Consider the following 23153-nt stretch of genomic DNA (forward strand, 5'->3'; position numbering starts at 1 on the left):
CACGGGACCCCTGTCCGCTTTATTCTGAGGGCGGGAGCAAGGAGCTGCCCGACCGAGGGGGCGTGGTCAGAGCCTGGTGCTTCGGATTGGTGGGCGGGGCCTAAGGGAGTGGCCAGTAAGGAGGGCTTGCAGTTCAGGGTACGTGGTGGGGTGGGCGTGTTCCAGGTCTGGGGGCGTGGCCCACCGGGCGCCCGCAGGCGGGCGGGGCCTCGCTAGGTCCACCCGCGGCCTACATGCCCGGCACTATCCCGTTGTTTTCTAAGTCTGTAAGGTTGCCCCGCAGGTTCTGCTCCTCTTCGAAAGCCTTGAACAGTGAGTTGAAGTTGCCGGCTCCAAAACCCTGGAGCGGGAGAGAGAAGGTGAGCTGCGGGCCCAGAAAGCCAGCCATGCTACCCTGCATGCTCCCGAGGGCTGTCGGAGACAGGTGGTACCTGATGGTTGTGGCGCTGGATGACTTCCAGGAAGAGCGTGGGACGATCCTGCACGGGCTTGGTGAAGATCTGCAAGAGGTAGCCTTTCTCATCGTAGTCTACCAGGATTTTCAGCTCCTAGGTAGGAGACAGGGGGCAGGGTTAGGGGGGCGGCTGGCTCACCCGTCTAACGTGGCACGGTGGGGTCTTTAGAAAGTCCCTAAGGGGATGCCTGGGTGGCTCAGTGGGATAAGCGTCTGACTTGATTTCTGCTCAGGGCATGACCTCATGGTTTGTAGGATCGAGCCCCGCCTCCGGGCCTGAGCTGATAGCACAGAGCCTGCTTGGGATTCTCTCTCTCCCTGTCTCCCTCCTCCTCCCCACCTCTCTCTCTCTCCCTCTCTTTCTCTCAAAGTAAATAAACATTTAAAAAATAAAAACCAAAAAAAAGAAAGTCCATAAGAGCTCCTGCACCTGAAAGCCAAGAAAAGACCCCATTCTCCTGCTGTTCTAGACACTTCCAAATAGATCCCTAAATTGTCCTATTACCACCCACCTGCCTCAGTCCCTATGCCAGCCACCATCAAGGCTGTCCTGGACCACCCCAGTCGCCTCACCTCTACACAGGTCCTCATGTTTCTCTCTTGCTTTCTTGCAATCCATCCTCCCCACAGACATCCAAGGGATCTTTCAAAAATCAGATGGTGTCAGGGCGCCTGGGTGGCTCAGTCGGCTAGGCAACCAACTTCAGCTCAGGTCATAATCTTCACAATTTATGGGTTCCCAGCCCTGCATCTGGCTCTGTGCTGACAGTGTGGAGCCTGAAGCTTGCTGTGTCTCCCTCTCTCTCTGGCCCTCCCCTGCTCATGCTGTGTGTGTCTCTCCCTCCCAAAAATAAATAAACATAAAAAATAATTTTAAAAATTGGATGGTGTCATTCCCCTGTTTAAAATCCTCCAGTGGAAATCAGAACTCTCATATGTTGCTTGGTGGGAATATAAAATAGTGCAGCCTTTATGGAAAACTGCGGATAGGGGCGCCTGGGTGGCGCAGTCGGTTAAGCGTCCGACTTCAGCCAGGTCACGATCTCGCGGTCCGTGAGTTCGAGCCCCGCATCGGGCTCTGGGCTGATGGCTCAGAGCCTGGAGCCTGTTTCCGATTCTGTGTCTCCCTCTCTCTCTGCCCCTCCCCCGTTCATGCTCTGTCTCTCCCAAAAATAAATAAACGTTGAAAAAAAAATTAAAAAAAAAAAAAAAGAAAACTGCGGATTCCTCAGAAGGTTAAACATAGGGTTACCATATAACCCAGCAATTTCAGTCCTAGGTATAAACCCAAGAGAATGAAAAACATGTCCACACAAAAATTCGTATGAGAATGATCACAGCAGCATTACTTACAATGGCCCCAAAGTGGAAACATGCCAATGTCCATCAACTGATGAACAGATAAGAAAAATGTGATATATCCATATAATGGACTACGATTCAGCCACGAAAAGGCAGAAGCACTGACACCTGCTATCACACAGATGAACCCTGAAAACATAATGCTGAGTGAAAGAAGCCAGACACAAAAGATCACATATTGTACGATGCCATTTATATGACATGTCCAGAAGAGGCAAATCCAGTGAGACAGAAGATGGGTGAGTGCTTGCCTAGGGCTGCAGGGAGGAAGGTGATGAGGGGTGTGAGGTTTCTTTTTAGGGTGATGAAAAACGCCCTGAAATTGATTTTGTTGATAGCTACACAACATAGTGGGTAGTTAAAATACCACTGGATTGTATCCTTTTAAAGAGTGCCTTATATGTTATGTGACCTATATATGGATAAGGCTGTTAAAAACAAACCAAACAAACAAACACACACAAAAACAAACAAACAAACAAACAAACAAAACCCCCAAACCCTCCACTGGTTTCTGGCCATAGAAGAACAAGATCCAAACTCCTAAAGAATCTACAAGAGGAATCAGCCCCAGCCTACCTCTATGACCTAGGCCAGTCCTCAAACACTTCCTTTCATCCGTTCTTGCCTTATTTCCATTCCTCAGACACTTGGAACTTGCTCCTGACTCACGACCTTTGTGCTTGCTCTTCCCCTAGCCCTTCACACAGCCATCTCCTGCTTATTGTTTCGAGTTTACTGAAATGTCACCTCCTCAGAGAGGCCCTCCTAGATCACCTCTGGTGCAGTAGCCCCAGATCATTCTCTGTCGTAGCCTGTTTTAACTTTCTACACAGCACCAACTCTCTCTCTGATGGTGTTTGTGTTATTACTTGTTTGTTATCTGTCTCCCTGCTAGACTGCAAGTCCCATGATGGCAGGGACCCAGTCTGGTTTTCCTCTTGTGTCCCAGTGCCTGATGCAGGGTAGAGGCTTAGACAATATTTGTGAGGCAAGATGAAACTCAGGGCTCATTCTCCCCATCTCAAACTCAAGGATCCTGCACTCGCCTCACCTCCAGGACATCAATGTTCTCCTTCACTCGGATCTTGGCAGACTTGAGCTTCTCCCGCAGTTGTTTGTAGTATGTTGATGGAACACCCAAGAACTCCATGCCTCTCTCTCTCAAGTGGCGAATCTGTCTCAGAGTAGGGTCAAGGTCAGTCTCCTCTCTCCATGCTCAACACCCCTAGCCAGGAGGAGGCAGAGTCCCTATCCTAGCTTCCCCTACCTGCCAGGATGCATCCCTGTGACCTCATGCCCCTCCTCTTGTGGACCTTGTAGGCCCCGTTAGAACCACAGCAATCGCAGGGCACCTGGGTGACTCAGTTGGTTGAGAGCCCGACTTCAGCCCATGTCATGATCTCACGGTTTGTGGGTTCGAGCCCCGCGTTGGGCTCTGTGCTGACAGCTCAGAGCTGGAGCCTGCTTCGGATTCTCTGTCTCCCTCTCTCTCTGCCCCTCCCCTGCTCACACTCTGTTTCTTTCTCTCTCTCAAAAATAAATAAACATTAAAAAAACTTGTTGGGGCGCCTGGGTGGCGCAGTTGGTTAAGCGTCCGACTTCGGCCAGGTCACGATCTCGCGGTCCGTGAGTTCGAGCCCTGCGTCGGGCTCTGGGCTGATGGGTCGGAGCATGGAGCCTGTTTCCGACTCTGTGTCTCCCTCTCTCTCTGCCCCTCGCCCGTTCATGCTCTGTCTCTCTCTGTCCCAAAAATAAATAAATGTTAAAAAAAAAAAAAACTTGTTAAAAAAGAACAGCAATCACTAACATTTATGGCATTCTCATTATGTATCTATCTCAAGCACTTTCTGTGTGTTGCCTCATTATGTCCATGCAGTAAGTTTTTGAGGTATCCAAACAATTATCCCTATTTCATAGCTGGGGACATTGAGGCATTGAGAGATTAAATATCTATTCTCAACATAGTAGTCAGAGTGATTTTATTAAAAAATGCAAGTTAGGAGGTGCCTGGGTGGCTTAGTTGGTTGAGCGTCCGACTTCAGCTCAGGTCATGATCTCACGGGCGTTGAGTTTGAGCCCCGTGTCAGGCTCTGTGCTGACAGCTCAGCTCCTGGAGCCTGCTTTGGATTCTGTGTCTCCCTCTCTCTCTGACCTTCCCCTGCTCACACTCTGTCTCTCTTTCTCAAAAATAAAATAAAATAAAATAAAATAAAATAAAATAAAATAAAATAAAATAAAATAAAGTAAAATAAACTTTAAAAAAATTAAAAAATACAAGTTAGGGGTGCCTAGGTGGCTGTCGGTTAAGCGTCCAACTCTTGATTTCATCTCAGGTCATGCTCTCACGGTTCATGAGATCAAGCCCCACATCGGGGCTTGGGACTCCCTGCTTGGGATTCTCTCTCTGTCTCTGTCCCTTTTCTGCTCATGCTCTCTCTCTCTCTCTCAAAATAAATAAATAAATAAATAAATAAATAACTTTAAAAAATAAAAAAAATAAATTAAAAATACAGGTGAAATCATGTCACTTCTCTGCTTACCTCACAGTGATGTCCTCAGAGTCAAGTTCAAAGCCCTCACCATCTGCCCTCAATTCCACCTTCTGACCTCATCTCCTACCTCCTCTCCCTTGCTCATTCTGTTCTAGCCGCACTGATCTCTTGGCTGTGCCTTCAACCTTCCTCTGCCCTGCTTGTCTCTTCTGCTTGGGGCACTTTTCCCAGGTGTCCACAGGCTTCCCTTCTTACAAGCCTGTGTTCTCAGATGCCTCCTTCTCAGTGTGGCCTTTCACGACCGCCCTATCAAATGTGCAGTGTCCTTCCCCCTCCCTCTCCTATTGCCCTGCTTTGTTCTCCACAGCGCTCTCACCATCTAATATATGTATTTTACTTGTGCCTCCATAAGGGCAGAGACTATTGTTTTGTTGACTGATGTATCCTAAGTACCTAAAAGGGTGCTTGGCATATAATAGGTGCCCAGTACACATCTATTGGATGGGTGAATGAATGAACAAATGAACAAAGTTGCCAAGGTCATACAGTGAATTCCTGGTTAGGCCAGGATGGAATGGGGCAGTTCAGGCTCCTGTCCACTCTGATGTACTGCCACGTAGGGAATAGGTAGGACCCAGTCTCTCCAAGGGCTGGTTCCACAGACTCGGCACATTTAATTTGGCTCAAAGGACCTGATCCACCTTGTAGCCTAATATCTTCATTTTCAAGGTGAGGCAACTGAAGCCCAGAGAGGGGGTTGTATCCCCCAGGGACACACAGCAAGTCACTTGCAGAACTAAGACTAGAATCCAGGCTTCCTCTTTTGGAAGGCACCTCCTTCCTCTGGCACCTGCTACTTTTAAAGCCAGCAGAGAAACTGTTCTGCAGAGAACCTGAACTCTCTGGGGTGGGGATGTGCCTGCACGGGAGTGGCAGCAATCAGTCAGGGAGCCGGGCCAGCCATCTGGGCCGGTGAAGACGCCCTAGGATTGCTACTACCCGCCCCCCATGCTCTCCTCCATTTTGCAGAGATTGGCTCTGGAGCTGAATTAGGACCAGGAATGAGCTTCTAACCGCTGTGATGATGTCTTGGGTCTTGAGAGCAATGTGCTGGACCCCAGGGCCCCCATTATAGTCCACATATTCCTGTGGGAGGAAACAAGGAAAACACTGTCATTGGCCCCTGTCACCCACACCCCAGCCCCTGCAAGAGCCTTGAAACCTCTTTCTTGCTTTCTTTTTCCCCAACCAGGCCCCCGGGGTCCAGGGAAGGCCCCACCTGGATCTGGGACTTCTTCTTGCCCGGTGCTGGCTCATTAATGGGCATCTTGATGGACTCCTCATAATTGGCCACCACGATTGAGCGCAGAGAGCTGTATTCTGTGTGCACCTGTGTGTCGTCCACAGACCAGAAACGATGGAACTGCAGATTCTTCAGGTACCTGCGGGGTGGCATAAGGACCCACTGGCACTGAGCGCCAGCCGGGGACTGGCTCCCTGTCTCCATTTCCACCTTCCACAATACCCCCCGCCCCACCCCGAGCAGGCTCCAAAAAGGAACCACTGTTCACTTACATCATATACATCATAGACCTGTACCTTTATTATGACAGTTTTCTTTCGGATGGAAGTGAAGTGTCTTGTAACAACACCCGTGTAGTATGGCAAAGGTCCAACAGATAGAAGTGCTTTGAGAAGGGCACTTGCTCCTAATTTGCACAAGGGCACTGTTTGGGGAGTGGCAGACTGCCTCCAGGTCTCCCAGGACCATGACCCCCTCTGTGCCGAGGTTCCCCAAGGTTCGTCAGAGAGAAGACCTTTCCATCACTTTGAGCCACAAAGCCCCTGGACTCCACGGTGATGGCTTTACAGGGAGAAGATGCCTCGGTGACATAAGGCTAGGCTCCTGCGCCCTTGTGGCCCCATTTCCCACTTTAGTGTGTTGAGGCAAGAACTGGGGGGCGGGCCTGACTCCTTTGCGCGGAGGGGTTGGGCCGGGACTCACCAGTCTGAGGCAGACTCCATCTCCTGATCAGGCTGGTTTCCCACAATGTGGTCGATAATCTCCAGACTGCAGCTGGGCCTGGGGGAAGGAAGCCGTTAGGCGGTGAGGATGGGGCTATTTCCTCAGTCTCCCCGTTCCCACTGTAATAGCTCGCTGTGACATAGGACTACCAGAGGCAGCCGTTCGTGTCAGCTCACACACTCTTACTAGCCCCATTTGACAAATGGGGAACTGAGGCAGAGGGAAAAGAAGTAACTGCTGAGGTTAAATGGCTGTAAAATGACAGAGCCACGGTTTGAACCCAGGCAGTTTCGTCCAGAGCCTATGTTCTTAGCCTCTGTGCTACCCCTTCAAGCCACCCTTGGGGACCCTCGGGAGTTCCCCGGCAGGCTCCCAGATGCTCTGTCCCCTCAGAGAAGCCCCGTCTGCATGGAGGATCAGGGAAGTGCTTTCCCCCCCCCCCCCCCCTTTTCTACTCCCCTCTCCCGGGCCTGAGGCGTACGCACAGCTTGGAAAGTAGGGGGTCCACGAATGCTGGGGCCTCGAATCCAGGCAAGAACCGGCCGGTATAGTTCATCTTTTCCACCAGGGTGTGTGTCGTGTCCCCGTACTATGGGTGGAAAACAGCGCAGCTTGGCCCCTGAGCCCTCATCCCCACTGAGGCTGGGCCACATGTCACGATGCCAACACAGCTCCCGCCCGGGTCTGACCCCAGCTCAATATGGTCACCTCCCCCTTTCTGAAACGAATTGCCACCTGCCATGTGTTCGGGACTTTAACGGTCTGCCTGCCCCACCCCCCCACCTCCCCGCCCCCTGGGCCCAGGATCTGTGAGGGCAAGGCTGCAGTTTGGCTCATCATAGTATCCTCAGCACCTAGGGCAGTGCCTGGCAAGTAGTGGGGGCTCAAGAAAAATATGTTGGCTAAGTGAGAATGATGAGGGCATTGGATCAAATTGTACCCAAGGGTTCTTTCAGTCATCTTAACAATCTTTAAGCTGCATTTAACCTTGAGGTGATGGGACCTGTGATTGTCTCTGTGCAACAGTAACACAGCCTTGGAAATCTTTGCTGAGTGTCTGCGACATGCCAGGCACTGTTGTTCGAAATGCTGTGCACAAATGAGCTCATCTGAGCCTCGCAATGACCCTGGCCGGGGTTATAGTTGAAGACACTGGAGGCACAGAAGAGTTAAGTAGCCTGTCGCGCGTCACACACGCGGTCCAGCTGCAGGCCCTGCAGACCGAGTCACAGAGAGGTGGTGTGCTTTGTCCAAAGTCACACAGCTGGAAGAGGGCGGGGCTTCCCCAGACCCCACTCACTCCCTTCTGCAGAGCCCCTGCCTTTCGTTTACATCCCATTGTCATCACTGCCATCTCCCTCCCCACCCCGCAGGGGAGGAAGGGAAGCTGGAGGTGGGGGGGGGACCAGTTGCTCCCATGAGCCGCTGGCCAAGCCTTGCAGGCAGTCAGACTTGAGGGAGAACGTCAGCGTCGAGGCACAAGGGTAGGATGGTGCTGGGGGGGGGGGGGGGGGGGGATGGTGTGGGGAATCCTGGCATCTCAGGGGAGCGGACAGCAGGAGGGGTACGGGCACCGAAGTTAACTCACCGTCTGCAGCACAGCCAATTTCACCTTCCCGAATTTATCTTGCTCTATCCAGGGCTCCCGCACGATTTTGGCGCCCCGTTCCCGGGCTTTCTGCAGAGGAGATGGGTCAGGGAGGCGGTTAAGTGCTGGACCCTCCCAGAGCCCTTGCCGGCTCCCCTGGGGCCCAGCCTCTGCGGGACTTCCCCACCTCGTCCTGCCACAGGCTCCTCCGGTTTTTCCAGCCCCGGGCGGGAACTACAGCCAGCTTCAGCTACCGCCCCTGACACCCATGCCTTGTGCCCGTCTGGCAAATAGGGAAACTGAGACCCAGCCCCAGGGTTGGGGCTACGAGAGACAAACCAGGTGGGGGTGGGGGTGTGTCCCACCTCTGCTAACCCACTCTGTGGCCCTTCCCCCTCTCCAGTCCTCAGCTTCCCCATCTGTAAAACAGGTGATTGGATAGGAAGAATCCGACGGGCATTTATCGAGCACCTGTGTCAGACCCTTGCCAGGCACCCTTACATGCATGACTCCTGCATTTATTTAGCAAAACTTGACTGCATAGCTGTGCTTATCACATGTCAGGCATCAGTGAAGGTAGTAACCTCTTCCACCCTCACAGCAACATTACAGGAAAGGTACTGTGTCTCCATTTTATGGTTGAGGAAACAGAGGCGCAGAGAAGTTAAGTCACTTGCCCAAAGTCTCACAGATAATAAGATTCAGACCTGGGCAGTCTGGCTCTGGAGTCTATGCTCTGAACCTCCAAGCTGCTTCTCGAATAGGGTGTTTGGTTCAGAGTCGCACTCGAGAAGTCGTAATTATGATCTCATTTCCTCGGGGTAAACCTCAGTGAGGTAGGTGCTCTGATTGTCCCCATTTTACAGATGTGGAAACTGAGGCTCGGGGAGACGACATGCGGCTGGCAAGGTGGAGCTCAGGTGTGCATCACAGCAGTGTCTGGGGTTGTCACCCCAACACGGCAGGTCCTCCGGCCCTGACCTACAGGGGACCCTGTGACAGACCAAGGGCAGCCCAGAAGCCGTCTCACCTGCACGATGTAGTCACAGTCTTCCACCTCAAATGCGATGTCCTTCACTCCATCGCCGTGTTTTACCAGGTGGTCGCCCATCTCTGTGGCCAGTAGGGGAGGTCATGGCGCTAGAGCCATGGCCCCCTCCCCCCTCCCCTCTACTGTCAGTCCCGGGGTTCCATCTCCTTCTAGGCTGGGGAACCCTCCCTGAACTGGACCCAGTCCTTTGTTCCTTACCCTTCCCCCACAATAGCTTGTCTTCACCCCCTGGTACCCTGAGCCCCCGGGGCCTCCTTACCTTTGTTCCAGGGGTTGAGGGCGGAGGAGAAGACAAACACGATCTAAGAACACAGAGGAGAAAGGAGGGGTAGCTGGTGGCTCAGGAGAGCACCCGGAAATGTATTACCATCCCCTCCTCCCTGCCCACCTGGGAGACACCCCAGGACCACATCACCCCTCCCAGCCGGGCAGGATTCCTTAACCCTGGGTTCCAGCTCTGTCTCTGCCTTAGCTTCTCCCTGAGCTGAGCTCTTGGCTCTGGCCCCCCCAGGGGAGGGAATCCCCAGGGGTCCCAGGGACCAGGGCACTGCTCGGACTTTCAGTTCTGATGTCTGAGGCCTCCGCCAACTTATCGGGAACATCTGTGAGGCCAGCAGTGGGCCAGGCCAAGGAGATGAAATTAACATCCGTGTTGCAAGTTGTACAAAGGCGCCCGTGGAGGGGAGAGTAGGGGCTCTCAGCCCATGTTCCCTTAGCCCCACCAGATGTCCTGGGAGAGAGCCGGGTGGGCCTGGGGAAAGGGCCTCCTGGTCTACTTCACCCAGAGGCCAGAGCCCTAAGGAGACTCAGAGACCAGCAGGGGCAGAGAAGGCAAGTGGGAGCCTCCTGGGTGAGTGGGGTCCTGGGGTGGCGACTCACCTTGCCTTGCTTGATCACGTGGCTGACCACCTCCCGGGAACCCGTTTCCAGGCCCTTGTAGGCCAGAGGTTCAAAGCCCATCTTGTTACAGTAGAATGACGCAGCCTAAGTCACAGAGTTACAACCGGGTTCCTGAGGGCCAGCCTGGGGGGCCCCCAGCTGAGAGCCTCCAGTCCCCCTAAGACTGTCTGCCCTGTTGCCCAGGCACAGAGTCCGTTCTGCGAAGAAAGGCCACTGCCTGGCCCATTCTGATGTCAGATAAGTTTCCTGCTGGGGTCTGAGGCCCTGATTGTGTAATTAGGATCCAAAGAGTGTCTGTCTTTCCTGGGATGGTCCCAACACTGGCCCTGATCCTCCCCACCCAGGGGCCAATCACAGGCCCTACTGGAGGCCCGCCCTTGTCCAGGAGGCTCTCTTGCCTGCCCTCTGCCCTCTCCAGTTCCCGGCCCCAGCTTTTACCTGCTTGGCATTGCCAACCCAGAAGGTCACGGAGTGGAAATGGAGGAATCGGCCCCTCGCAGGCTGCAGAAGGAGAGAAGGGGAGAGGCTAAGTCTCTGGAGGTGGGTCTAGAAAAGTGCGGATGGAGAGGTGTCGTCTAATCACTTTCCTTGTGCCGGCCTTAATTCCAAAACCGAGAAACCAAACACCCTGCAGCCTTGCCAAGCCTCAAGAGACGTTTCTCACGTAGAGACTGGTAGAGATTGAGCTCCTGGGGGTTAGGATCAGAAAGCCCCCACAGGAGCCCTGCCCAGGTCTCCCAGAGGGGAGCTGCCGTTTGCTACAGCCACACGGATTTAAGTTAGACCTTAGAAAGAACTTCCAGGGCTGGCTGGCTGGCTCAGTCGGAAAAGCATATGACTCTTGATCTCAGGGTCATAAGTTTGAGCCCCATGTCGGGGGAGAGATTATATTTAAAAAAAAAAATCTAGAAAGAACTTCTAGACAGGATTAATAGATTGGTAGAAATTTAAGAAGAAGAGGTAAAATTTTTCTTAGCAAGGCCAGGCTGAGTCCTGCTAAGTCTTTGGGGGACAGGGACGGGCAGAGATGAACCTGAGCAAGCATCTTGGACGTCACACACCCACCGAAGTTCCCTTCCTGCTCTTTGCTGACATCCCAGTCTCCCGGGGCCCTGACCCCACATCTCCCCTCCTGCTTACCTTCTCTCCTTTGTTGCTGTAAGTCGTCTGAGGAGAAAGAAAAGGACAGTAAGACTCGGAGGCTCAGATACAAGGCACGTGTCTGGAAGTCTCACCGCAGATGTCACCAGGGGGAGGCTGCCATGGCCGCCGGCAGGCACTTACCATGATTAATCGAGGTCAAACTTCCTGCTCTAAGACTGAGACAAGAGGCCAGTGGAGTGCTGTTCACAAGTATTTAACTCCGAACAGGTCCCGCCCCTGGGCTCCTGGCCTTCCTAGGGGTGGGCGGGAGCTGATCCCAGTGCTGGAAGCACCTAGGCCTGGGAGCCTCTGATCTAGCCGCAGCCTCATTGGACAGGGTGATGCTGTCGGGCCCAGAGAAGGGGTGTGACCCCCAAGGCCAATAGCCAGCAGCGCAGGGCCACAGCAAAGAGCCAAGGGCACACTCCAGTACCCCAGGCTGGGACTGTTTTCTCTGTCCATCAGAATAGAAAGCTCAGAAGTCAAGGCCAGATGGAGTGCAGTGGTCGCTCCAGAATTCTTGTTTAGGGAGAATTTGAGGGGGGATAGGGGCTGGTCTTGAAGCCCTGAATGCATAGCGAGTACATGGTTTATAATTAGGTAAAAGGGTCATACTCCATGGTGGTTAGAGGCATGGGTATGGGGTTTGGATCCTGGCCCTGCTACAAACTATGTGACTGGGGAAAGTCATGGAACCCCTCTGAGCCTCAGTCTCCCCGTGTGTAAAATGGAAGCCATAATAGTATGGTTGGGATTAAGTGAGATAAAGCATAAGTTTTTGAAATAGCGCCTGGCGTGCGGAAAGGTCACTTGTTAGCGCTGGTCATAATTACTTATGTTCCTTTAGGGCTCTCGGCAACTGATGGAGAATAGGGGGCCTTGGCGTTGCCACAGCCTGATTATTGGGAAAGAGGTTATGGTCCTGCCCCCTGCCCCAGGTTCGCAATATCTGCAGACTGGTGGGAAGGTGGAGCTAATGGCTCTCGGAGGAGGAATGCCAGGACCCTCCTAAGCAGCCCCACGCCCGCGTCCTCAGGTCTCAGGTCTCACTTTCCTGAAAGATGGAATGGTGGCTGCTGGCCAGCCATGGCATTCACCTGAGGGTCCCAGGACAGCCTGCCGCCTCTCGTTCCACCCCAGTACCCAGAACCTCTGTTGCTGAGCCATCCTTCCTCAGGGAACTTACTTTTCAACTATCCTCATTGCCTGGAAACTTTTTCTAGTCTCTCATGCTTGCGGTCTTGGCTCATGACTGTGTTATGACCCCCTGCCCTCTTGCATTTGGGCTCCCCAAATGTCCTGCATCAAGCCTTTTTTCCCCTCTTTCTTTTGTTTTCTTTTTTTAAGTTTATTTTTGACAGAGAGAGAGAGAGAGAGACAGAGCATGCGTGGGGGAGGGGCAGAGAGAGAGAGAGGGAGACACAGAATCTGAAAACAGGCTCCAGGCTCTGAGCCATCAGCACAGAGCCTGATGTGGGGCTCGAACTCATGGACCGCAAGATCATGACTTGAGCCGAAGTCCAACGCTCAACCAACTGAGCCACCCAGGAGCCCCCCTCTTTTTCTTTTCAGTATGTAAAAACAAATCAGGGTGAGTGGTAATGCCTTTAAGGATCATTTGATCCAACATTACCATATTTCAGGTGAGAAACTAACAGTAAGAAAGTGCTGGAGGCTACTCTCCTCTTTCCTTCTTCCCTCCCATGCCTTCCTCTCCTCACTGGGGAGCAGAGAGTGGCTTGTGCCAGGGAGGAGCCCCCCTTCCGCCTTCCTCAGCAAACCCTAGCAGCTCCCCCCTCCCAACGGGCTGTTCTCAAGTTGCCACCTTCTCCAGGAAGCCCTCTAAGAACTCACCAGACCCAGGTCTGAGGTTTAGCTAAGCCCTGCCACGGGTCAGCCTTAGCCAGCAGCCCTCAGGTGGGGTCCAGGACAATTAGAGAACTTTTCCAAGTCATGCAGTTAGCAAGGGGCACGGTACAGCTGGAATATGAAATGGGTTATTCTGATGCCACAGCCTACACTTTTTTCTTTTAATTAAAAAAAATGTTTTAATGTTCATTTATTTTTGAGAGAGAGACAGACAGAGCATGAGTGGGGGAGGAGCAGAGAGAGAGGGAGACACAGAATCTGAAGCAGGCTCTGGGCTCCGAGCTGTCAACATAGAGCCTGACGCAGGGCTTGAACCCACAAACTGCCAAATCGTGACCGGAGTTGAAGTCAAGACACTTAACCGACTGAGCCACCCAAGGGGCCCTTGAAGCCTGCACTTTTAATTCCTGCATTGCCTTCTATACAAATAGGAGATGTTGGTATTCCCACTAGAAGGATGGGGAAACTGAAGCCCAGAGAAGGAACATGTGTCTGCAAGGTCTCAGAGCTGGTAGGAATAGGGATTAGGGTGCCTGGGTGGCTCAGTCGGTTAAGCGTCTGACTTCTGCTCAGGACATGATCTCACAGTTTCTGAGTTCAAGACCCACATGGGGTTCCCTACTGTCAACACGGAGCCTGCTATGGATCCTCTGTCCCCTTCTCTCCCTGCCCTGCCCCCCTATTGTGCTCTCTCTCACTCTCTTCAAAAATAAAATAAACACTTAAACAATTAAAAAAAAAAAAGAATAGAGATCCAAACCCTGGCCTATTTGCTTCTGGGATTGGATCTCATTCCACCAGTCCAGACATCGTTTCCCAACTTCTCTCTTCTGTTTTCTGGGCAAGTCTGGAGACTGGCAAGGTGATCCTACCTCCTTGTTCTGCCGCTCCTGGGGGTGCCTTGCGAGCCTGCCCCCAGTGTCTACCTCAGCCCTCTGGGTCTAGGTTTCTAACTGAGAAAAATGGTGTGGAGGGAGCCCAGAGTGGAGCTCACAGGCCAGAAGTTTCCACCAAGGGAGAAGGGCCTCAGTGCAGCCCTCTCGGCCCCCCAGCCGAGGCGGAACATCCTGTCCCCGTGCGCAGAGTGGCCAACTGGAACCTCTACTCCTGGAGCTTGGCCTGACTGGTGTCCTAGGCACAAGTCAATGTTTACCAGATCAAGGGAGCAGATTATCAGCAGCAGAGGGCTGGAGGCAGATGTCTGGCTCAGCTGGCCAGGGCTGGTGGCTTTGTCCTACCCTCTGGACTTTGCTTCCAGAAACACTGTGGATCTCAGTCACACTCTGGATATACTGCTAGGTGCCTCTTTCAGCTACACGCCGGGGCTGGGGAGGGAAAGCCCACAGGGCTCAGTTTCTGTAGCCCCCACGTTCCCTCCCAGACTCTCCTTCGCAGGCTGGGCCCAGTTGGATAACGCATCAGCAGTGGCTGGGTTATGGCCGTCTCTGCTCTTTGTTTCTGAGTTGTCTCCTTCTGCCCAATATGAGCTGGGAGCTGGGTTCTAGAAGCCTCGCTCATGGAGTCTTCTCTCCAGAGGGACTATGAAGGCTCATCTTCCGCTATGCCCTGGTGTGCAGAAAAGAGTAAACCCAGCAGGCTTGAGGAGAGAGGCCGGCTTTCACGGTTGAGCCTTGGTTGGCACTGAGAAACTTGAATTTCAGGAAGGTCCCCACCATCCCCAGAAATGATCAGAGTAGTTCCTTGTGTGTAAACTGTTTGCATAAGCCATGTGCTTTACAGCAAACACCTGCTTTCTTTCTGGGAGTCTGGGATTTTGGTTTGTGCTGTGGAGCGGGGTGCCCATATGACCGGCCCCCAGTAAAAACCCTGGTATCCGAGGCTCAGGCAAGGTTCCTTTGTAGACAACATTTCACAAACCCCTTGCTGGAGGAAATCAGTGCATCCCATGGGACACCCCCCCCCCCCCCCGGGAGAGGGCCCTTGGCAGCTTGTACCTGGTTTCCTCCGGACTCCAACTACGTGCCTTTTCCCTGGGCTGGTTTGGCCCTGTGTCCTTTGGCTGTAATACATCTGAGGCGTGGGTATGGCCATAGGCTGGGGCCTGTACTCTTCCTAGCACGTTAACAAACCTGGTGGTGGCCTTGGGAACCCCCAACCCGTGCTGGCGGCGATAGGACGTGCTCGATGGATCCTGACTCAAGTGGAATGCGGTACAAGCATTGTCTGGGGAAAGGAAGGGTGAAGGAAAAGGGACATCCTTGCTAAGATATGAGCATGAGATTCCTAGCTGGATAAGCACTGGCTGTCTTCTTCCTTTGTGACCGTGACCCAGGCGGCCTTGGCCCGGAGCTCTTTTCTGAAGCCCTTGCTGAGTGCTCGGTACCTGCCCAGGGGCCCTGGGGTGGCCTGCGTGGCCTCCCGGAATGGTCAGCCATCCTTTGGTGCATGGGTGGCTCTGCCGTTACCCGTGGTTTTTGCAAGAGCTGTTTGAGCCACAGCCGAATCTGCTGTAAGAAGTACAGATTACCTCTGGGATCTGATAGTGATAGAAGGAGCCCAGGAGAGTTGAGGAGCCGGATCCCTTGGCCTCTTTTGGGTGCGCTGGCTAAAATGAAAGGGGGAAATCTCAGGGGGTGATGTCTTTGGTTTTTGTTCCCTCCTCAAGGCAGGAGGAGAAAGAGCCCAAACATTTCCAATGGTGGCCTTTGGTTGGACCAAAAATGTTGGAAGTTTATATTATTCTCTCCTCCAAGCAGGAGGGAAAAAGTTAAATCAGTTCTCAGAGCTGGAGCAAAGCTTCAGGCAAATCAGGGGGGAAGGAAAAGAGGGGGGGCTCCAGCTGGTGCTGCTGCCACAACCCCCCCATAAATACTGAATTTACTGCTAGGGGTTTAAGTAAATTTGCAATGAAAATGAAGGAGAAGGAACTTTTAAAATGCCTTTGTATTTTACAGCTATTGCATCTGGATGTATGGTTAAAATTGATGTAAACTGTTATATGCCTGTAATTTCATAAGTGCCAGAGGGATCATCCCAATTAGAGAGAGTTGCAAAAAAATAAAAAAATAAAAGTCACTGGGATGCAACTTTCTTGTATTTTGCCACGTGGGTGGCCTGGAATTTGAAATCTTACGAGTATTGAAAACAGAACAATCATCTGTAACTGATGATTCTTACTATGATTTTCGCCCTTTGGAAATTCTAAGGAAAAAAAAAAAAAAGAGAGCGAGAACTGAAAAAGAGAAGCAGTCTCTAAATGGAGATACACTTTTGAGGTTTATAAAAAGCAGTTTCAGGGGCACCTGAGTGGCTCAGTTGGTTGAATGCCTGACTTCAGCTCAGGTCATGATATCATGGTTTGTGAGTTCGAGCCCTGCATCAGGCTCTGTGCAGACAGCTCAGAGCCTGGAGCCTGCTTCGGATTCTGTGTCTCCCTCTCTCTCTGTCCCTCCCTCATTTGCATTCTGTCTCTCTCTCTCTTTAAATAAACATTAAAAAAAATTTTTTTTAAAGCAGTTTGAGGTTGCTAATGAGTTCTTGTGAAATTGCCTGTCTGACCGTTAGAGGCTGATGATACTCCAGATGACGTGTATACTTTTGAGGTCACCTACCTGGGCTCTAAGACCAACATGACAGAAAGAGTTAGGAAAGCTATCTGGCTTGGCTGCAGCAAAAGAAAACCCAGTGCCATTTCCCCCTCAGCTTTATTGAAGTGTAACCGGCAAATAAAAATTCCCTAGAAAAAATTGCCCATAATTAAGGTCTACAATGTGGTTTCCTGCTATGCAATGTACGAAATACGAAATACACGTACATTGTGAAATATTTACCACGATGAAGCTAATGAACTTATCCATCAGATTACATAGTTACCTTTTTTATTTTTTTGCCACTGACTTTTGGAATCCTGAATTCACAGAGCCTGGTTGCCTGGCTCCGACTCTGGGCTGACACCTGCTGTTGTCTGCTGCGAGCCATTTCAGCCCCATCACGAGCTGTGTGGAATGAAAATCAGGTGAAATCACTCCACTCGATGAGCTGGCCACATTTGGGACACCCCTCTGCGGAGCGGCCGCTGTGAAAACATTACGGGTGCTGCCGGACCGTCTGGTTGTGCAGATGTCCACGATGAAGGGTTTGCTTTCTGATGGCACAAGTTAAAACTCAGCTGCTGATCGGCTATTTCTGGTGCAGACTCGTTGCCTTCCTAACTGTGATTCCTGCCCAAAGCAGCAGGTTGGGCGAGGGCATGTCACAAGGACCGTGACCCTCCCACCCACTCCTGGCAGATGGGAGACATCTCATGGCTATGGATTATTGCATTTGACTTTTCCACTAGTTGTAGTTTCCATCAATGAACTGACTGATAGTCTGATTCTCTGGTTTTGAGAGAGAGAGAGAAGAAGGAAGAAAGAAGAGAGAGAGAGACAGAGAGAGAGAGAGAGAGAGAGGATCCAAAGCAGGCTCTGTGCTATCAGCATAGAGCCCAACGCGGGGTTTGAACTCACAGACCATGAGATCATGATCTAAGCTGAAGTCGGACACTTAACCAACTGAGCCACCCAGGCACTGCAAGAATTAAAGTTTTAATTACTGAGTGGGACATAGTGACTTTTTAACAACAGAGAAAAACAAAATCCCAGTACCTGGGAGGCTCAGGGGATAAGAGGAGAGAGCATCACTGGTCTTGGCTTTTCAGAACTGTTCTGGCTTGGAACTGATGGCCTCAAGTAGTCCCTCTTTTTTTTTTTTTTAAATTTTTTTTAACGTTTTATTTATTTTTGAGACAGAGAGAGACAGAGCATGAACGGGGGAGGGGCAGGGAGAGAGGGAGACAGAATCGGAAGCAGGCTCCAGGCTCTGAGCCATCAGCCCAGAGCCCGACGCGGGGCTCGAACTCCCAGACCGCGAGATCATGACCTGGCTGAAGTCGGACGCTTAACCGACTGAGCCACCCACGCGCCCCAAGTAGTCCCTCTTAAGGTAATAACTCAAGGGAATTATTTGGACCGCAGCCAGAACCCTAGGATAGGAGGTCCCATCTGGGGAGTCCTGATACCTAGACTTTCAGACAAATACACGCCCTCCTAGGGGGGCCCTGACACTGTAAACTCTGTTTCAGGTTGGGGGGCAGGTTTGGCCTCTGGGACTGTACTTCTTCTGTGAGTCCCCTGGACATCATGATATTCATTGCCTGTGCCCCGGAAGGTGTTCAAAGCAGCTTCAACTTACTGGCCACAGTTGTGCTGTGCTGAATCCTTGCACCTCTGCTCAGGTAAAGAAAGGCTCGTACAGAAATGTTAAGAAGCCATTTCCTTGTCTAAGATAAACCTTTGTGATTCGTGGGTTTCATTTCACCTGGGTCCAAGATCTCAGTATGGCATAACCAAGTTCAGTGATGTGTGCTGGTCTCACCCAGCTGCGTGGGGTCCTACTGATGTTTTGTTCTCAAGATGCCTTGGCCCAAGACAAAGGGCATGTGCAGAAAAGAGTTAACCTAGCAGTTCTAGAAAGGCGTGCTTATAAGGTTGGCCCTTGGCTGGCATCTGAAAATGTGGATTTGGGGAGGGTTCCAGTTTCTTTGAATGGGTGCACCAGGGTTTGTTAGCATTTCTCATTAACCTCTATAATCCACTTATTGACAAATCAAAGTGGGAGTCTTGGTTACAAGACAGAACATAGGGATGCTTGGGTGGCTCAGTCAGTTAAGCAGCCGACTTCAGCTCAGGTCATGATCTTGGGCTTCGTGGGTTCGAGCCCTGCGTCGGGCTCTGTGTGGACAGCTCAGAGCCTAAAGCCTGCTTCGGATTCTGTGTCTCCCTCTTTTTCTGCCTCTCCCCCACTTGTGCTCTCTCTGTCTCTGTCTCTGTCTGTCTCTGTCTCTCTCTCTCAAAAATAAACATTTTTAAAAAATTTAGAGCACTGCCAAACTCTTTTCCATGGTGGCTGAGCCGTTTACATTCTCACCAGAAATGCAGGAGGGTTCCAATTCCTCCCCATCCTCACTAACAGTTGTTGGCCATCCGTTTTGATTCTAGAGATTTCATCTTTCCTTGAAGTGATGCTTCATTGTGGTTTTGATTTGCATTTCCCTAATGACTAGTAATGTTGATTTTTATGTGCTTATTGCCAATTTGCATATCCTCTTTGGAGAAATCTCTACGCATATCCTTTGCCTATTTTTATTTTTTAAAGTTTATTTAGAGAGAGAGAGTGTGTGTGTGTGCAGGTGTGTGGGCGAGTGGGGGAAGGGCAGAGAGAGGGAGAGAATCCCTAGCAGGCTCCGTGTTGTCAGCTCAGAGCCCCAAGCAGGGCTCGATCTCACGAACCTAGAGATCATGACCTGAGCTGAAATCAAGAATCAGACACTTAACCGACTGAGCTACCAGTGCCCCTCTTTGCCTATTTTTAAATTATATTACTTGCCTTTTAATTATTGAATTGTAAGAGTTCCTCCTATATTCTAGAATCGAGTCCCTTCTCAGATATATGATTTGCAATAATTGTTCCCGTCCTGTGGGTTCTTTGCACTTTCTTGATGGTGTCATTTGCAACACAAAAGTTGTAACTTTGATGAAGCCCAATTTATCTACTTTGTGTTAGTCATCTGTGTATTTTGTGTGTATCGAAGAAGAGACACTGACTTGTTTCTTTTTTTTTTTTAAGATTTTATTTTTCAGGCTCTGTGCTGACAGCAGAGAGACCGACACGGGGCTCGAACTCGCGAACTGTGAGATCATGACCTGAACTGAAGTCTGATGCTTAACTGCTTGAGATACCCAGGCACCCTGAGACTGAGTTTTTAACTTAAGAAAAGATCTTTAGCTGAGGGAATGGGATCTGTCTCCAAGTTGTCACCTTGGAAGGCAGAGCACCTTAAAATAATAATAATAACAAAAACGCTGATTTTCTGGTCACTGACTTATGTGCCAGGCACCGTGCTAAGCACATTATATATTGTGCTCTTTACTCATTAAATCCCCAAATAACCCTCAGAGGTAAGTGCTATCAACATCCCCATTTTACAGATTAGAAAACAGAGGCTCAGAGAGGTGTCTGAGCACAGCGAAAAAGTGACAGAACTGAGAAATGAACCAGGCCTGACTCTCTCCAAAGCCTACAAGCTAGCCACTTCCAGCCATGCTGTCATTACTCAGATATTTTGGGAAATGCTTTGGGAATGACCTCTGAGCCCATTTTCAAGCAGCAGGAAAAAACAAACAAACAAAAAAAAATCCAGTTTCCTGGTTGTACTCATTAAGACCTGGAGAAGTTCCTCTTCATTTGGCCTCTGGCAGAGTCGGAAGGGCAGGCGTGGCAGGAGGCCAGGGTGGGCCCAGGAGGGAGCTAGGAGACCTGTGGGCATGCGCAGGGGCTCCGTTGGCGGGCTGGAGAGGAAGGCTTTGTTCAGGCAGAGGTGGGTGCCCCGTCACTGAGCAACCTTCGGTAAGTCACTTCTCTCTGAACCTCAGTTTCCGTGGCGTCCCAATAGAGTGGGGGCTGGCATGGGTGGTGAAAGAATTCACCCAAGTCAGAACAAAGGAGATGGAGATTTATTGAATACACTGCAAGAGAGCAGCGGGCAGGACAGCAAAGGAGAGACTGTCTGCCTGGTCTGCCACCAGGCGGTATTGTGGGGCCACAGTTACAGGGTGGGAGGCGGAGATATGGGAACGTATGGGAACTTTTTTTTTTTTTTTTTTTTGGTAACTGTGTAAATGGCCCATTGGTTAGTTAAGGCCGGTGGCAATTTTAAAAAGAGTTCCCAAATCCCCCCACGGGCGGGGGGGGGGGGGGGCGGTGGCTGTGGGCTAATTTACCTCACTCAGGTTTCCACTGCTCAAGCCTGTTGCCTAAAAGTGGCCCTGATCATCCCCCCACCCCGACAGGTCGGCAATGACAGATCCTTGGCATTTGAGTGGAAGTCTCATCTTCAAACGGCTTCTTCCTGCTGAACGAGGGGTGTAGAGATGTCCCTACGTATGGATCAACATTGGTCGGTTGGGAATTTATATGTTGGGATTATGAAAGGCAGAGGCAGCTGTATCCAAGGCAGATAGCACGTGTGGATTTTCCCGAGTGGAAAGGATCATCTGTCAGCTCAAACATGTGGCCGTGAAGGAATCTCGGCACCAGGCGGAGAGAGATCTGGAAAATAAGCTGATTATTAGGATGAAAAAGAGAAGCCCTAATTAAACAACTTTTGACCCAAATCCTCCTCCAGTCCAGGAGTTTAACCAATCATGAATGGAGTGGGAGGGAGACTTTAACATGCCAATTTGGGTAGTATTCATCTCAGTAATTTTTGTGGTTATCTGGAGTATATATATAACACTCTGGGTTTTTTTTTTTTTTAAGTTTGCTTATTATTATTTTGAGAGAGTGAGAGCACAGTGGGGGGGAGGAACAGAGAGAGAGAGAGAGAGAGAGAGAGAGAGAATCCCAAGTAGGCTCCATGCTGTCAGCGCAGAGCCTGATGTAGGACTCGAACTCACAAACCATGAGATCATGCATGACTTGAGCCGAAATCAAGAGTCAGATGCTTAACAGACTGGGCCACCCAGTAGCCCTGTAACATTCTATTTTAATAAAGCGTAGGTTCCTTCTTGAGCTGCAGTTGGGATATCAGGGGCCATTGAGTTTTGGAGGGCTCCCTTTAAATTTGTGGGTGACTGCATGCTGGGCTTGATTAAAGGTGGCGGCTACATGCTTGGGTAAAGCCTCTACTTGCAATTTGACATGAATGATGCAGCTCCTGGGACAAATACCGTTAAGAGATAAAACCATCAGGAAGCCCTCTTTGTTTGGTATCTAGCCTTAACAATATCCTAATTATGAGAAGTTGCTGGCAAATGGGGGAAGACTCCTCTGGGGGATAAGGCCATCCCAAGGGCATCCTCTATGCAGTCAGAAGGAAAGTGGGGCCTTCTATGATCTCCACAAGTCCAGAGTTGACCCTGTGGAGGAGGGTAGGCTCTGGCCTTTAGGAATGACTGTGTCATCCCAGCCACACAGAATTGGTCAAGGTGATAGTTGAGTTATACAATTGTTGAGTCCATCCTGTTTTCCAGCTGTTCAAATAATCATATGCCCATGGGGTCTGCTTATTATCCCCACAGAGTAACAAGCACAGAGATTGTCTACATATGAGCCATTGTGGCAATTTCTCTGGTTTCCAAGTTGTCTAGCTAAGCAAACAAACATTCAAAGACAATCAGAACTGGAATTTAACATCCACGAAGGTGTGTTATTGAAACATAATTTTTCTCTAAATTCACCTTCCAGAGATAGTCAAATCAAGACTAACTTATTCTTTTTTAATGTTTCTTTGTTTATTTTTATTTTGAGAGAGAGGGAGAGAGAGCATGAGCAGCGGCAGGGGCAGAGGCAGAGACAGGGCAATAATTTCAAGCAGGCTCCGTGCTATCAGCACAGAGCCCGATGCGGGGGCTGCTCCGACTCACGAACTGTGAGATCATGACCTGAGCCAAATCAAGAGTCAGATGCCCAGCCACCGGAGCCACCCAGGTGCCTCCTAGATTGAACTTTTAATAGCCTCTTGAGGCCAGAAGCCAATCCAAATACCTGCCATTAGACATGCCTGCAATACCTGTAGATGCGGGTGAATTTCTCTTCTCGGGATCCCCAAAATATCCTGAGGTTTCTGCACCTGCCAGGAAGTGATGTTCTTTACTCACCAGGTAAGGCTGCTGGAAACTCTGTAAGCAAGGTATCAGGCCAACATTTCCAAGGAGCTTCATTGGCTCCATAGTCAACCTTAGTTCCTTAGAGCTGTCTGGTCCCATCTGAGTCTATGCATGTCTCTCTCAAATAGGACGTTCCAGTCAAAGCCTTGGTAAAATAATGAAAGTTTCTAATGGGTCCTGTTACAAGGAGAACAGATTCTCGGGGTGCCTGGGTGGCTCCTTTGGTTGGGTGTCCGACTCTTGATTTCTGCTTAGGGCATGGTCTCATGGTTCATGGGTTCGAGCCACGAGTCGGGCTCTGTGCTGACTGTGGAGCTGGCTTGGGATTCTCTCTCCTCTCTCTCTACCCCTCCCCGCCTCAAAATAAATATATAAACTTAAAAAAAAAAACAAGGACAGATTCTTGTTGAACTTATGCAAATAATTGTAATTGCCAAGGAAGAAAGAATACTCACTGAGATTTTCTGAATTTTAGAGGGTTCAGGTAGGGAGAAAAGTTAAATGTTTCAATTTGCTCATAAAAAAGAATACTTTATCATATTTCTGTAAGTCATGGATATCTTAAGAGAAAGTTTCCTTAATCTGAAAAAGCAAACA

General features: G+C 50.6%; 1 protein-coding gene and 2 long non-coding RNA genes across 3 annotated transcripts in view; 1 reads left to right on the forward strand and 2 right to left on the reverse strand.

Moving 5' to 3' along the window:
- HPD (4-hydroxyphenylpyruvate dioxygenase) lies at positions 1–11290 on the reverse strand. The gene is made up of 14 exons (XM_040443932.1): positions 11161–11290; positions 11017–11043; positions 10315–10377; positions 9856–9960; positions 9236–9278; positions 8956–9038; positions 7926–8015; positions 6823–6926; positions 6317–6394; positions 5591–5753; positions 5386–5457; positions 2871–2993; positions 432–548; positions 1–340 (listed from the first exon to the last, which is right to left on the reverse strand). Exons 1-14 carry the CDS (start codon positions 11161–11163, stop codon positions 230–232), a joined length of 1182 nt encoding a protein of 393 aa, XP_040299866.1. The 5' UTR covers positions 11164–11290; the 3' UTR covers positions 1–229.
- Positions 10047–21062, forward strand: LOC121010361 (uncharacterized). The gene is made up of 3 exons (XR_005781122.1): positions 10047–10416; positions 19516–20295; positions 20739–21062. It is a non-coding gene; the product is annotated as an uncharacterized LOC121010361 (long non-coding RNA).
- Positions 20886–23153, reverse strand: part of LOC121010362 (uncharacterized) — a 22259-nt gene continuing 19991 nt past the window's right edge. The window contains exon 3 of the long non-coding RNA XR_005781123.1: positions 20886–20997. This is a non-coding gene — a long non-coding RNA (uncharacterized LOC121010362). The remainder of the gene's footprint in view (positions 20998–23153) is intronic.

Source organism: Herpailurus yagouaroundi, unplaced genomic scaffold (assembly GCF_014898765.1).
Source record: "Herpailurus yagouaroundi ecotype Mexico unplaced genomic scaffold, PumYag 191, whole genome shotgun sequence".
Taxonomy (NCBI): domain Eukaryota; kingdom Metazoa; phylum Chordata; class Mammalia; order Carnivora; family Felidae; genus Herpailurus; species Herpailurus yagouaroundi.